This window comes from Pogona vitticeps, chromosome 4 (genome assembly GCF_051106095.1).
Source record: "Pogona vitticeps strain Pit_001003342236 chromosome 4, PviZW2.1, whole genome shotgun sequence".
Classification (NCBI taxonomy): Eukaryota; Metazoa; Chordata; class Lepidosauria; order Squamata; family Agamidae; genus Pogona; species Pogona vitticeps.
The window spans coordinates 167,787,571-167,802,966 of NC_135786.1; the positions used below are offsets into that span (position 1 = coordinate 167,787,571).

The 15,396-nt window shown below is 39.8% G+C and overlaps 1 protein-coding gene across 2 annotated transcripts; it reads left to right on the forward strand.

Annotated features, from left to right (window-relative positions):
* Positions 1-435: 435 nt before the first annotated feature.
* Positions 436-14,897, forward strand: GMNN (geminin DNA replication inhibitor). 2 transcript variants are annotated; one of them, XM_020781573.3, is made up of 7 exons: positions 436-670; positions 3,256-3,331; positions 8,457-8,552; positions 9,394-9,529; positions 11,750-11,832; positions 11,911-12,021; positions 14,438-14,897. In XM_020781573.3, the coding sequence occupies exons 1-7, from the start codon at positions 642-644 to the stop codon at positions 14,720-14,722; spliced, it is 816 nt and encodes a 271-aa protein (XP_020637232.2). In that variant the 5' UTR covers positions 436-641; the 3' UTR covers positions 14,723-14,897. The 2 variants fall into 2 exon arrangements, with proteins under 2 accessions (XP_020637232.2, XP_020637234.2); XM_020781575.3 differs by lacking the exon at positions 436-670 and adding an exon at positions 740-899.
* Positions 14,898-15,396: the final 499 nt, after the last annotated feature.

Below are 15,396 nucleotides of genomic sequence, written 5' to 3' on the forward strand. Positions count from 1 at the left end.
AGTATGTTCTGTACTAATGCTTCTATGTAACCAGTATGACCTGTGACTCTGTTTGATCTGTTTTCCTTTGAATGTGTTGCTTCCTCTTGCTGTTTTAGAAAATTAAAAAGGAAGTTCTCCAACCTTTGTTCCAGACACAGAGCTCCTACTGCTACAAATAAAAAAATAATGTTCAAATATTGCTCAGCCATGAAAACTTAACTGAACCACTTCTGGAATATCATACTTATCTTGAAAGCTCTATAAAGGTCTCTATAAGTTGTTTCCAACTTAAGGGCACATAACAAGTTATTATTGGAGAGCAGAAAACAGGTATATATAATAAATGATTCTGTTCTTTTCTCTCTTCCCCCTCCCCGCCCCCTGGGCTATCCAAAAGATTTTTTTGTTATATTTGTTTTTTAAAAGTTTAAGTGATGCTTTTATTTTGTCTGGCTAGTGGCTAACATTTGAACCAAATTGGCTGAACCCAGTGGAAAACCCTAAAGTGGAAGCGACTCAGCGGCCAATAACAACACCCTGTTTCGCCTGAGCCTCACAGCATTTCACATTCTCCAGAACAACGCCTCTCTGCAGAACTTGGGACAAGGAGATGGCCGGTTGCGGAGCCTGAGGGAAGCTCCAGCTGTCGCGATGTCGGGATGTCATTGGCTAGAAGTTTCGCTCGGAGGTTGGCTTGTTTCTGGAGAAATGGGTGGGGATTGGCCGGGGCGTCTTGACGTAGCAACACCCGTCCACCGACGCAGCGAGCTCTTTATAGCTGGGCGCGAAAGATTTCCTAATTCAAGCGAGCGCGCGAGATTGACGTTGGGAGGGTTTCAGGCCGGGCGCCCGTCTGGTAGGTAGCGCCATCTCAAGGACGGTACCCGTTGGACGTTGGCCTTTTCTTTCTTGGCTCGGTGAGTTCGCGGTGGGCGTCGTAGAACGAGTCAGATAAGGAGCCGCGTCGCAAACGTGTCTGTGGCTTCCTCGTGTGGGCTTGCCGTGCTTTGCAGAGCGGGTGGTGCCTAACCCGGGCAGGCAGAGGAAGCCGGAAGGGCTCCCTCACCCCAGATATTCCCCTCAGGCGCCTTACAGTGGGTTTCGGCCTGTAAGAGACTCGTTTTCCCTGGTTCGCTTACAGTGATTTGTCTGAATGCCTTGCCTGATCGAGAAGGATTTGGCTTAAGATGGGAGAAATTTTCACATAAGTAGAAAACACGTGTGTGGGCGAGAGTGAAAAGAGGACGGCGAGAGCGCCTTCCAAAGTGAGGCTTTCAAGATGAGGTCTTCTGTGGGGGAGTTAGAAGTTTTTCTCGATCTCTTTTGTGCCTCTTTTCCATGTGGAAAGGTAGCGTACATAGTCAAATAACAGCATATTTAATTTTAGGGGTCGCCCTTCAAAACGGCGTTTGAATAGTTTCTTCCTCACAAATGCGGTGCAGCTTTAATAGGTTCAATTTAAAATAAAAATGTGGTGTAGTGAGAGAATCTATTACGGTTTTTGTTTACACTGAATATCTGGTTCCCTAATGAAGTTACTGTATAAACCTTTAAGGTGCTACAAGTCTCTGTTACAGAAATGTAACATGCAGTTAGTTGGTGGGCAGAAAGATGCTGACCAAATGATTCAAATAAGTAACATTGTTGCCCTCTTATCTCAACTTACTTCAAAGGAAATCTTACTGGACTTCCTGGGCCCTCACAGTGTATTCTCTAAATTATCTTATTTGGAATTGGGAGGCGAAGTTGAGGAATGTTTCACCCATTTAACATAATTAACACTGAAAACAAAATTGTGGGCTTACTGAGTCAAGACCGAACTAGGCTGCATATGGTGAATTGCCTGTAGGTTGCTTTCAACTGCTTGAAAAGTTACTGTGTGATTAAAGTTTGGATCTGGGTCAAATTCTGTTGTTGGCATTCAGAGTTGCCAGTTGAGTGTTTCTGAAAGAATAATATTAAGGGCACATGATCTAAGCTATTTATTGAAGATTATTTGTGCTCTACTGTGTTTTAAGATTCTCTGTTCCATTAGTTCCCAATCTTGGGTCCCCAGATACTCTTGGACTACAGCTGCAAAGAATCCTGGCCAGCACAGCTAGTGGTGAAGGCTGTTGCAGTTCAAGAATATCTGGGGATCCAAGGTTAGGAACTCTATTCAGTCTTTCAACTTACACAGAAGTTAACTCCCAAAGTGCACTCCCACTTTCAGAACATGCTTCTAAGTGATCTAGCCAAATATTTGGACTTCCAGTGCCTTTCCTTTCTGCCCAGTTTTTACTGGCTAGCCTGATGAAGAAATCTAGAGAATTCAAAAGCTTTCACATTGTGTGTAGGTACAGTTATTGGCCAGAATGCTGTTGGTGATTTGCACAGAAGTTAAAATGTGTAGCTCATCACGGTGGATTTCCACTAATTGAGACTGGTTGTATTCATAGGCATGCACCTGTTATGGAGTCAAGCATGCGCCTCATAACACTGTGAGTTGCCAGCAAGTCACTGAAGTAATTCAGCCTTCACACCTAAAATTGTGAACCTTGCCTACTTAAGGAGTTGGTTTTATTTCTGTGATTTAGCATACAGTATCCTCATTCTTTTTTGGAAATAATTTCAGTGGTAGTGCTGCAGACATTGACATCAGTGTTGTAAATTAGCTGTGTGTGTGTGTGTGTGTGTGTGTGTGTGCCCGCACACACATAGGAATGAAGCCCAGTTGCTTGATGACTGCAAAGAGAACTAGTAAAATGTTAAAGAATCTAGGGATTTTTCATTTAGCCCCATAATTTGTAAATAAAAGGATCAGAATATTAACTGTAATTTTTAGAATATTTAGAGGGCATTTGGACATTCCCAGCATATTGCTCCCAGCTGTTGTGGAAATATGACTGCTGGGCTCTGCTGATGCTGTTGGTTTGCAGTGCACAAATGTGTTTAACAAAAACAGGAGTGCATGATATATGTGAACAATTTTAAGATGAACAGGAACTTTCCAGTCTGCTGCATGTGAAGGTAAAGGACTCCTGGCTTATCGTGGGATACCTTTCTTAAGTGAATTTAATGTTTATTCTGAATTGAACTTAAAATGAAAGCAAATTCCCAACTTGTTTTAGCTATTTATTGATAAACTATATAACAGCAGACTGTGTTCTGCAACCTATTAACACTATGAATTTGAGATTGCTAGTCCTGTTAACTTAGCGGGCTGCTCATTTGTGACTACCAAGGATGACTGGCTGCTCTAATGTATTTCTTGTATACTTCATGTCAATTTAGGATTCAGACAAAAAGCAGAGAAATGAATTCCAGGGTGAAGCAGAAATTGGATGATGAGAAACCCATTGCTGTAAAGGTAATTAATGAAGTAGATTTGTGTATATGGTTATTAAACTTAATTTTCAGAGAGCACACGGTAATAGATTGGTATTATTTGATCAGTTGTTGCCTAGAAAACTGATACTTGAGAGACGTTTGATAATAACTTTTAGTGCTAAACTTCTTATAATACTGGAGATCCCTGATTTGCTGTAGCTCTTTAACCTCTATATTCTCCCTGCAGTATTCCTTTGCACCCTCTTCAAGCACCCTGATTCATATTTGTGAGGCATTAGGAGGTAAGAGGGCTGTTCTGCCTCCTACTGTTTCATGGCTCTTGTTCCATGGGGGGGGGAGTTGCACTGAATTATGGGACTTGGAGTTTTTTTTTTCTGAAAATTCAATTCCCAGTACTGGATTGATTCTCCAGACTGTTGGATATTTGATATTCCTAGTTCTGGAAAACAGGTTGCTTGCCACCAGAGAACAGAGACTTTATTTCCTGTATCCTAGGTTATGCTCCATAGTGCTGGTACATATCAGTCAATTTAAAGCAGGCAGTTGAAGGAAGATTCAAGGTCCAGATTAGTTGGGGGCTGGCTTCTGAAAGATAGTTACTGGTACACAGTTGCAGATTTTAAGCAGGACTGCCATTTATTCAGAAGCAGCTCCTCTGGTATTTCTGCTCAAAAACTCTTAAGCATCTAGCATTTTTCCCCAGGGGAAGGGAAATTGATGCATTTGAGATGGTATTGTATTCATGAGTGGCCCAGGAAAATAAAAGCTTTTTGAAAGATCTTATTACCTCTGAGTGTTGTTGACAAAATGAGGGAACTGAAGCAAGCCAAAACCAAATCAACAAAAAGGGCTTGGAAGTAAGATCAGAAGGATTTGTTTTCCCTTAGCAACTGCTTTGTATGTTCAAAGAGACTGTCCTCTTGCTTTGCATCATGGCTAAAAAACACAACAATCACTTTGTAATCCAAGCCACTTCAATGTATGCAATTAAATAATCCAATGTTGAAACTGAGGCTCTCCTACTTTGGGGACATCATAAGAAGGCAGTATCATCTAGAAGAGTCAATAATGCAGGGAAAGGTGGAAGGTAGCAGGAAAGGGGGAAGACCAAATACAGGATATATTGACTCCTGAAAGGAAGCAACAGGCTTGGTTTTGTAAGAGCTGGGCAGGTCAGTAAAGGACTGGACATTTTGGAGATTGCTCATTCATAGGATAACCATAAATTGGAAGGGACTTGATGGTACATGATAACAACATATAATCTAAGGTACCCAGTGGACTATGATGGACAGAGTGGCAGAATAGGATTTAGGAGACCTTGGTTTGAATCCCCATTTGGCTATGGAAATTCACTGCCAAAACACACCTTAAGTATCTCACTTATTTTGAAAGCCCTGTTAGGTTATTATAAGTTGGTTCCAACTTGACAGCACATAACACACAAATCCAGGCATTCTGATGGTAACATACAGCAAAGAGTATAACTATATACTGTAATGGCAGACATTATATTGTAGCACACTTGATTCCTATGCTGATTTCTGAAGAAAAAGCAAATCTAGAAGAATCTCCTCTGTTTCTTAGGGATGCTTGTATTACATTCCTAAATATCTACCTGATTAGTTGGAGACTTCTGGCTCAGCAGAAGGCAGTTGATCTGAACCCATATGAGGTTCCCCAATGTTTTGGGAGGCCATAGGCACCTCTAGAATTTTCAGAAAGTAAAGATTACTTTTCTCTACCCAGATCAGACGACTGTCCCCACTCACCTTCTCCATATACAACGTGGTTCTAATACCTGTTCGTTTCCCTTAGAGCCTAGATAAAAATTGAGTCAGTACTCCTAAAGCTTCTGTTGACTTTGTGTGATTCTTACATGATCCAGCTAGGGGACCATCAGATTAAAGTGCACATTGGTATCTAAAGAGCACACAGTAAAAATCAGAATTTTTAGCATCACTGTAGTCTAAGAGTATAGTTAAAAAAGGTAATTAACCTCCCAGTTTAAAATGAAAGTATATTCACTTTGGTGGGAAATGAAATGATATAACCTTGTTCTAGCTGTTAAGTCACCTCAGACTAACACAACCTTGTGAATGAATGACTTCCAAAATGTTCTGTCAATAGCCTTGCTCAGCTCTTGCAGACTCAAGGCTGTGGCTTTCTTCATTGAGTCAGCCATTTAATATTTGGTCTTTTTTTCCTGTTGCCTTCAAACTTTTCCTGGCAATGTTGCATTTTCAAGCATGTTTTGTCTTCTCATGATGTGCCCAAAGTATGACAGCCTCAGTTTCATAATGTTTGCTTCTAGAGAGAGTTCAAGCTTGATGTGATCTAGGATCCATTTGTTAGTCTTTCTGGAGGTAAACAGCATCCACAAAGCTCTTCTCTGCACCGTATTTCAAACAGATCAATAATTATTCTGTCAGTTTTCTTCACTATCCAGCTGACACATCAGTACATGGAAAACTGAGATTACAGCAGTGTGAATGATCTTAGCCTTGGTTTCCAGTGACACGCCATGATGCTTGAGAATCTTTTCTGGTTCCTTAATAGCTGCCCTTCTGATTCTGTTGTCTTCTCATTTTTTGGCTGATGTCTCCATTTGGATTGATCATGGAACCAAGATATACAGCAGTCTTGAGAATTTTGATTTCTTCATTGTCAGTGTTATGCTCTGTAGTCATGATTTTGTCATCTTACTGTTCAACTGCAGTCAGTCTTGCCTTGTTTCACTTTACAGCAAGCATTCTATCCTAAAGAGATAGGTATCTTCCTCAAATAACACTAGATGTCTATATAGAAATCATAGTTCCCGTTGAGTTCCTGATTACGCTTTCATCTCCTCTTCTACAATCTCATGTTCTTAGTAAGCACCCCAATAATTTCTTTGGGTTCTGCCCTCTGTGGGGTTAGGTGCCACGTATCTACTGGTTGCAGCATCTGTTGCCAGTCAGTCTTTTGTTCCTGTTTCCCAGCAGAATGGCCAAGTGTTTGTAGTACAAATGTGGAAGTGGCCAAGGAGGCACATCACAAGTTGCTTGATACCTACCCTTGCTCTGTAGAGTATTCCATGCTACTCCCTTCCATTTTATTATCTATGCTGCATGTTCAATCTTAAAGTAGTAGAGAATGCAACTGGGGTAGTAGTGGAATGTGGAATCAGTAAACCTGGTTTGACCCCAGCTTTTGAGCCCAGGGCTACAAATCTTGACTGCCCTAATTTTGCTGATTAGCCATCTTTATGGAGCAGAATAGGTTTTTCTCTAGTACCATGCTGGGCTTTGGGGACTTTTGGAACATCTTTGACATCCCATGCAACACTGGATATGAAATCTGTTGTCTCCCAGTTTATCTCATTTTTTTTTATTTCAAAATTCATTGGAAATTTTGGATTGTAAGTGGCATCAAGGCATGTCTTGTTGTGCTCAGGTTTCTACTTGCCAGATGAGGGGTACTTACCATAGCAACCATGGCAAGCAAATTTGTGGACTTCTGCCAATTCACTATGGAAGAATAAAGGATATTGAAAAGGAAAGCTAAATTGTACAGAGATAAAGGGCGTATGAAGCTACCATTCTTTTAGCTCATGTATTTTTGGCCTTACTTTCCCTTCCCCCTAAAGCACTAGCATTCTCACTTTTAAATTTGTACTGGTTATTTTTTATCTTCAATGGAGACTACATGGTTAAACATAAAATATTAAAAGTAGTAGGTTAATCCAAGCAAGTGAGAACTAGTGAATATTTCTGCCAGTCTCTTCAGTTCAGCAGAAAGTATAATCTGAAACACAGTGCAGTGCTGGTTCCCACAGTAGCTGGCACTTGTCATCTAGTTCAATAGTAAGCTAATTGGCAGCAAAAGCATTACCGTGGGAAAGGTGAGCTCTTATTGAACTGCAGTGTGAATCGCTAGCTTTCTCACGCTAGTATGACATTATGTTCCTTTATCCCTGTTTGATTATCTACCATTGTTTGCTATCTCATAGTGGCAGGGTAACTTTTTTCAAAGGAACTAATGCAGGAAATAGTTATTTACATATTACAAGGAAGATGATGTTCTGTTTCACCAAAACAATGCTCTGGTTGGATCAGTATGTTATGTCCTAGGCAAAGCAACTAGACATCTATCACAAATCAAGGGAAATGTATGTCCTGTGAAGTATTGTACTTTCCCCACTGAAGTGTGTAGATCTGCCTTGGGTACTTCCAAAGTTATCCTAGACAGAGCTTTGAGTACAGCAGGACTATCATTGTTCATGACCCAAGGCTTAAACTATTGGGATCCAGTTGCACTAGAAAGGTGATCTGACACTGTGAAATTACTGGTGAAACTGGGACGAACGAGAGAAGAAATTTAAACAAATGTGTGATATATTCTGTTTAGTTATTTCAGAAGAATGCAAGAATGCATAGTTCACTGGTCTGAACTACGTACAGTGATACCTTGACTTAAGAAATTAATCGATATTGGAACGGTGGCCGTAAGTCAAAACGTTCGTAAGTCAAAGCACCATTTCCCATAGGAATGCATTGAAAACCGATTAATCAGTTCCGGCTCTTTTTTGTCCTTATGTCAAGCCACAGTTCGTATGCCAAAGCATTAGTTCCCATAGGAACTAATGCAAAGCCAGTTAATCCGTACTCTACCACTAGGGGGAGATTTTTTTTTCTTTTTTCCTCTTTTGACCTAAGATGAATTTAGGTCAAAAAAAGGGCAGGAAAGGTTTTTTCATTCGTAAGTCAAAGCTCCGTTTGCAAGTCAAAGCAATATTTAGCATCCGGAGCTATTTGTAAGTCAAATTGTTTGTAGGTCAGGGCGTTCGTAACTCAAGGTACCACTGTGGTAACTTCTGTTTCTGAAACTTTGCTGTTCTTCTGACTATGCATAATAACTTGCTATTGACATATTGTTGAAATCCTGTTGCTTGGCTTAGTAAATTGCAACTAAAGTAGACCAACTAAATAAGTGGAACTTAAAGAGGATTTGACTTGCCAAATTCCCACTGATTCAATGGGTCTATTTTACTGGCTAGTTATTATGTTAAGTAACAGGATTTAACCCACATATACACTAAAGCTTTCAAATGTTCATTCAGCATACCTTCAGTAGCCTCATTAAATATATTTTGTCTGAAACAGGTTTCCACAAATAATAGAAACTACAAATCAGAGAGGCAGACCCTGAAGATGATACAGCCATCCATTACAGGTTGTCTTGTTGGCAGAGCAAATGAGGTATGCACTGCTGCTGGAACATAGTTTTTGTGTACTGTCTTCCTAAGTGACCTACAGCTAGCCAAGGCAGTTTGCTTCCTGAGGCAGTGCTATAGTGGAGACCACCCTCATGTCAGGATACCTAGTGCCCATGACTTTGAAAAAAAACTTTTACTTCAGTTTGGTAGAATAAGTATAATTTACATCACTATGCCACATGGCTAGTTTAGAACTTCTGGATAGCTCAGTGGTTTAGGTCTCTGGCTGTGGAGAAAGCAATTGGGAGTTCACCTCACCATTGTGCCTCCTTAATGGGGTCCCATAGGGTCCCTTCCAGCTCTGCAGTTGTAAGATGATGATGATTCCCTTTGATCTGAGAGACCTTCCACACTCCCAAAATGAAGGCCGGGCTAAAGTTAGAAAATGTAATAAACAGTATTTCCTGCACTAACATTTCTGTGTATTTTGCCACCCCACTCCCAATTTCTTTTTGCTGCATTTATCCATGAAGATTTGCTTGTGTGCCCAGTTCTTACCCATGTTGAAGAGGCTCGGGTAAGATGGGCAGGGAGGAAGCCATCTCACTTGTTTAGTGTTAGGACCGGCTCTGAAGTCAGGTGACACTTAAACCTGCAGTCTCCCTATTAATTTTGATTGTTAACTATACAATTACATTATCTGCTTTCAGATAACTGAAAGTGACTGTTAAACTAAAGCACATTTTAAGACTCTTCTTCAGACATTTAAGCCCATAATGGTATTCTAGGATGAAAAATAGATTCTTGGATTTAAGGTTAGTTGAGCAAATCGAAAAAATGCTTTATCAAACAATGTCTGCTTCATAGTATTTTCAAACTTGCAGCAAACAAAATCAACAATCAAGAGGAAACTTCGGAGTGATCAGCTTGTTTCAAAGGCTTCCAAATCTGAAGTCACTATTGAAATGAAATACAAAAACACAGGAGGAGTTATCCAGGCTTCTGATCTTACAACAAAAGGTATGTAGCTTTTAAGAAAAAAGCAACTGCCCATTTTCTAGTTAAGACTCCCAAGGACTGAACTGGAAAATAGAGATAAAAATAAACTAGCTGATACCTTGATAAACTGTAAGAAATGTCCTGCTGGAACAGAGGAGGCCCTGTTTAGTATATCATTTTCCACTGAGGCCAAGCTGATGTCTCTGGGAAACCACCAGTAGCATATGAGAGCAACAGTCTTCATGTGTTCAGTAGCACATGGTAGTTGGAGGTGTGCTACTTCTGAACCTGGTAGGGAACATGTAGACATCATGGCTGGTAGCCATTGATAGCGTTATCCTATAGAAGCTTGCCTAATTTGTGTTCATAATATGTTGAGAAATTCATGGGCAACAGAAGCAAAAGTACCGTATTTTTCGCACCATAAGACGCACTTTTTCCCCACAAAACGGGGGTTGAAAGTCTGTGCGTCTTATGGAGCGAAGGAAACAGATTATATTTTCCTGTTTTCTTCTCCTAAAAAATTGGTGCATCTTATGGAAAGGTGCGTCTTATGGAGCAAAAAATACGGTAATTAATTGAGATCCATCAGGAATGGGAGCAATTTGGTGCAAATGATCTACTACTTGTCCTCCGGTTCTCCCAGCGATTAACAGAAGTATGTAAGTATCAATTGCGTTATCTGCTTAGAGTTTTACGTTCTTGTGCATAATATCTACTAATGGTTAAAAAAAGGATTGCTGTCTCTCTCAATGCCCCCTTTGATCAGATGACTGAGCTGCTATGTTTGTGTGGAATGAATGAGGCTTTTTTCAGATCTGAAGGCAATGACATCTCAGAAGGTAGCAAAGAAAGTAATTAAATAAATAAAAATATGCCTTCTGGCTGGCAGATTCCCAGTTTTTACACTAACCTGAGTTTAAGGTTGCTGCATAATGTTGATTTATCAGTTTGTTATAACATTTGTTGGGCATCACATAGAAAGTATTGAAATTAAATCAGGAGATTCATTTAATGACTACATTAATCCAAGATCGTACTAGAAAACAGCAGAAACAAATACTGTAACTTTTGCCCTCTGAAACTGGCAATAATTCTTTTAAGTAACCGAGCAATAAAATAAAGCTCAGTAAATGAGCATAAAGTACACAGAGAAAACCACATAACATAATGGTGGTAGTTGATGGAAATGTCTGTTCTTTGCAATATCTGTAGAAGTGCAATTTCTTCCAGTAAATTTATGATTGCATCTGTTTAACGACACCCCCCACCCCCACATAAACTGTAGGTAGTCAAAGCACAGTTCAGTCTCAAAGTTCAATCTCAAGATGATGTGGCTATCTGCAAATTCAGGCTTATATGGACCCTTAGTGTGTCTTCCTAAACACTTCTATCTCCAAGGCCAGGCTCTGAAAAAAGAGTTTGTTTTGTTCTGTCACAGTTACCCAAGAGTTTGATATGATTGTTTTCTTCCATGTTAGTAGAGTGTTGGATCCTAAATGCAAGCAGGTGATTGCATAGACTAGTAACTAGGAAATCTTGTTTTGGAAACATCTTTGCTGCTTTATGGAGTTTTTAAAAAAATTCTCAAGAATGGGCAACGCAAGAGCTGATGTCTGCACTTTATAGACCAGTGTACTGTACAGCCTACCATGTTCTTGGCTTCAGGTTACATTCATTGCTTTCCAAATGCTTCTAGTTTTATCAACACATAGCTCTTCCCTTTTTCAGTTCACATTCACGTTTGCTCACAGTGTGTGTGATTTAAGAACAAAAAAGGCATTATTAGATAAAACAAGTCTGCCTTGTCCAGCATCCTGCTTTCTACGGTGAAGACAGGGAAATTGCCACCTTTCTGTGCAGCAGCTGGTATCAGTTCTGCACTAACTGAGGATGGAGGGTCATGTTCTATCAAACATTAGAAAACCTACCGCTCACATAAGTGGTTGAGCAAGCTTGCTTCAGTTCAAATGGATGAAGGAGGTAAAACTCCCATTCCTGGCTTTTATCTGCTGTCTGTAGTTCTCAAAGGCTATTTTGCTATTACTAATCTTTGCCTCTTTGGGTACACATCTTTAAATTACTGAGTGGCGCTTAGCACTGTGATGCTAAAGTAAGGGTGGGTTATAAGGTATAACTTTCTAAATAATAACGAAGATGGCATACCAAGACAAAAATTGTTGGAGTGATTTCCAGCAATCAAATGTTGGATGTTGCTAAAAACTTTAAATTTCTTCATAGGCAACCCTTCATCTCGGTATTGGAAAGAGCTGGCTGAGGAGAGGAGAAAAGCACTGTATGAGGTGTTACAAGAAAATGAAAAGGTGATTTTAGTAATATCAAGAGAATATCAGCTGCATCTGTATATGGTTGTTGCCTAAAATCTTTCTGCTTTTTTTCAGCTGCATAAAGAAATTGAAGTAAAAGAAGCCGAAATTGCTCATCTGAAGGAAGAGAATGAAGAACTTGCAGAGCTAGCAAGCCACGTACAATATATGACAAATATGATTGAGGTAAACTACTGCCACAATAATATTTCTTAGGACCATCTAATTTGAAATACTTTTCAGAAGGCAGACATGGTGGCAGGGAAGTGTTAAATGATTATTAATTCAGTGCTTGACTAGCTGGTGTGTGGTAGAGAAAAAGATGAGTGTCCTGTTAATAATCCCAGGCTGCATACATTTTCTTATAAAGTCTGCTGATGGGGAATGCTAAGGAGGTTATCCAAGCTTTTGCATTCTAGCCTTCATCTCTCTAGCCTTTTCTGTAGATATGACAGGTTATCTTCAGAGAAGGTAATTCCAGACATTCTTGTATTTTGTTCCTGAGGGTAGTTGAGTCATTTCCAACTTGCTGTTCTGGCAATGTGGTGAGATTGGATCATTTTGGGGCAGAGGGGAGTGTGGGTGGTTAGAGTCAGCTGCAGACTTCTGATTGCTGACCCTTGATATTAAGGGGCATTGTACGATTACAATTTAATGAGTAGCATTTTTGGATAGGAAATAGATGATAGACATTTCCATCAACTACCACCACTACTTTCCTGATGCTTTAATCTGCTCTGCTTTAAAGTATGATTTGGATTTATCATCAATTCATATTGAAAACAAAATACCAAATTGGATTCCTGCTGAGCTTTTTACCTTCCAATACAGATGGCAGTTTGTTAGTAAAAGTTATACGTTTCAACCTGTAGATACAATACTCATCACCTATAAACAAATATGTGAAGATCTGTGCTTTATAGAGTATGACTATAATCCTATCACTAACATGTACTACTGTAAATCAAACAACATGAATCACAACATCAAATTCCCACTAGTTACTAAGTTGACATTAGTACTACTCATTGCATGCCAGTTGCTTCACTTGATACTCAGTGGAATAAAGTGTCAACTTCTTAACTAGCAGTGACTTGTTGCTGTAATTTATGCTGTTTAGTCCATGGCAGGAGATGTAAGAACAGTACATCATCCAAAGGTATGTTCTGTCGTCACTGTCCTTTGAGTATTTTCAAGTTTTTCTTTTCTCATTGTCTTGGATGGTTTTGGTCTTTGCTCCTTTTAAAATATGGTGGGGGCACCACCCCCAATAAAGTAGTTGTCCCTCAACTTCTCTGGCTACTAGCTTACTTCATCAAATACATTATTTGAGAAGTATGTATTGCGGAATGTAAAATTGCCATGTTTGATAGGCACAAAACAACTATGAAAATGGCATTTCATTGAGGTCTATTTTATTTATTTAGTTAAATTATTTATATGCCGCCTTTCTCTCCATAGGGAACTTAACGTATATCAACAGATTTAAAAACTACCCTGTCAGCAGGCAGGGTTTCCATCTGCATTAGCTGAAACTTTATCTTCATGTTTAGGAGAAAATGGTATAAGCAGAAGACTGCATGACACTCAAATGCATGTTGCATCTGTTATATGCAGGAAGCTATCTGTTGCCAAGATCATTAATACTGTTTGTCCATTGGCTTCAAAAGGTCTTTCACATTTGTTTCAGGCTCCTTTGTATCAAGAACTCTGATATTGGTAACAAACCCCAGACCGTTGCCAGTCTTGTTATCAGCAGTTTCCTCTAGTTTGGTCCAACACCAGGGGCCTCCTGTTCTGTGATGCTTGCTGGCCAAGGACACTGTGCCACACTTTGCACAGTTTTTTAATCATGAAGCACCCAGCCTTGAGTCACATCCACCGTCTCTTGACCACTGACTTATTCTTCATTCATGGCACTGCACCTGCTACTATAGCAAATCTTTAGGATACCACTTCTTGTACTATCTAAACTTCAGCACTACCTGCATATCAGTTGTAACTTTATCTCTGCCTCCACTTGCCCACAGCAAACATCCTTCGTCAATACTAATCAGCGTTTCAGCCCTGTCCCCTCCCCCCTGCTTTTATATCCAACCTGACCATATTCTTCTGCCTCATTATTTCTGCAGGACTGCTACTTTGTCCCTGCCACTTACATTCATCAAGCTCAGAGCTGATGTGGCCCTTGGGACGGCAGTTCTTTTCTCTGTCCATACCAGACATCCCCTTCCCCTTCCTGTACATGAGCTCGCTAGTCACCCATATATGTGATTTATAGAGACTACAAAGGAGTACATGTTGCTTACCCATATCTGTGTTTCTTTGAGTGATCATGTGTGAATTCACACAGTTTTGTCTGTCTTTCCCTCGGGATGTCTGTCACTTCTATTTTATGCAGTGTTGGCCTGAGGATCTGCCCTAAAAGTGGCTACACATGTGTAGTGCAGGAGGGGTGTGGCAGGGCTTGTGGCAGAAACCTTATTCAGCTCTTGAATGTTCCAGGGATGGCTTTGCGAAGGCACAGTATGTTTTGTGAAATCACAGATGATCATTCAGAGAAACACAGGTATGCAACTTTTTTTTTCTTAATATTTTGTAGCGGCTGACTGGACAAGCACCAGAAAATCTAGAGGCATTGAAAAATTTGGATCTAGAAGAAATTGCAAATGAAGAATGTGATTTTACAGAAGAAGATTTACAGAATGAAACTGAAGAGGAATGTCCACAGCTCTCCAGCAATTCTACAGAGAGTGTTGTGGATCAGCTTTTGAATAGAACATGTTCTCTGGAAAAAAACAGCCTCTCTAAAGAGAACAAAGAACTGCCAGGGTCAAGCTTTGAACTAGGGGAGGAGTGGCATCCTGAAAACAAAACATTCACTTAAGATTCAGAAGGTGAGTCTTGGCTAGTGTTGTGCAATATTGCAAATAATTATCTTACCTAAAGTGCATCTGGCCTCTTGTTGGAATGGTAATGCCATGTATTTTAGCTTGTAAATATTTTGTATTCTTCTATGAAATATACATAACTGCCAAATAAATATATCTTCACAAACATCATCTGGTTTTTAAAACTATCTTCTGGAGTCTGTTCGTTCAGCTCAGTGTCCACTAGTGAGTGGGTATTAGTACTATGAAGGGAAAGCTAACCATTCAGTTCTTGGATATGTAGTCTTGTTAACAGTTCAATTCCTTTAATTCTTCCACGAACCTTGAAAAATACAGCTGGATAATCAAATAATAAATAACCACCTTGGGTCATGTCCCCTTGTATGTAAAGGCAAGACTGTACATGCTTTTGAAAATAATATCAAAAATGATTTACTCAGTCCAGAACTTTGGGTGAGTTGACAACACCATCAACACTTCACTGTTTGGTCAGATATCCAAATTCAAAATTGTACTAAAGTCCCAATAAGCCAGACAGCTAGGTGTAATTAGTTAAATTGTAGTTCTATATCTTGCTGATTTGTAAATGTATTCTGTTCAGTTGTATGGGATTAGGCTTACGATTCACAGGAGGATCTTTAACTAGCCAGAGGAGATTGCAGAGTGATCG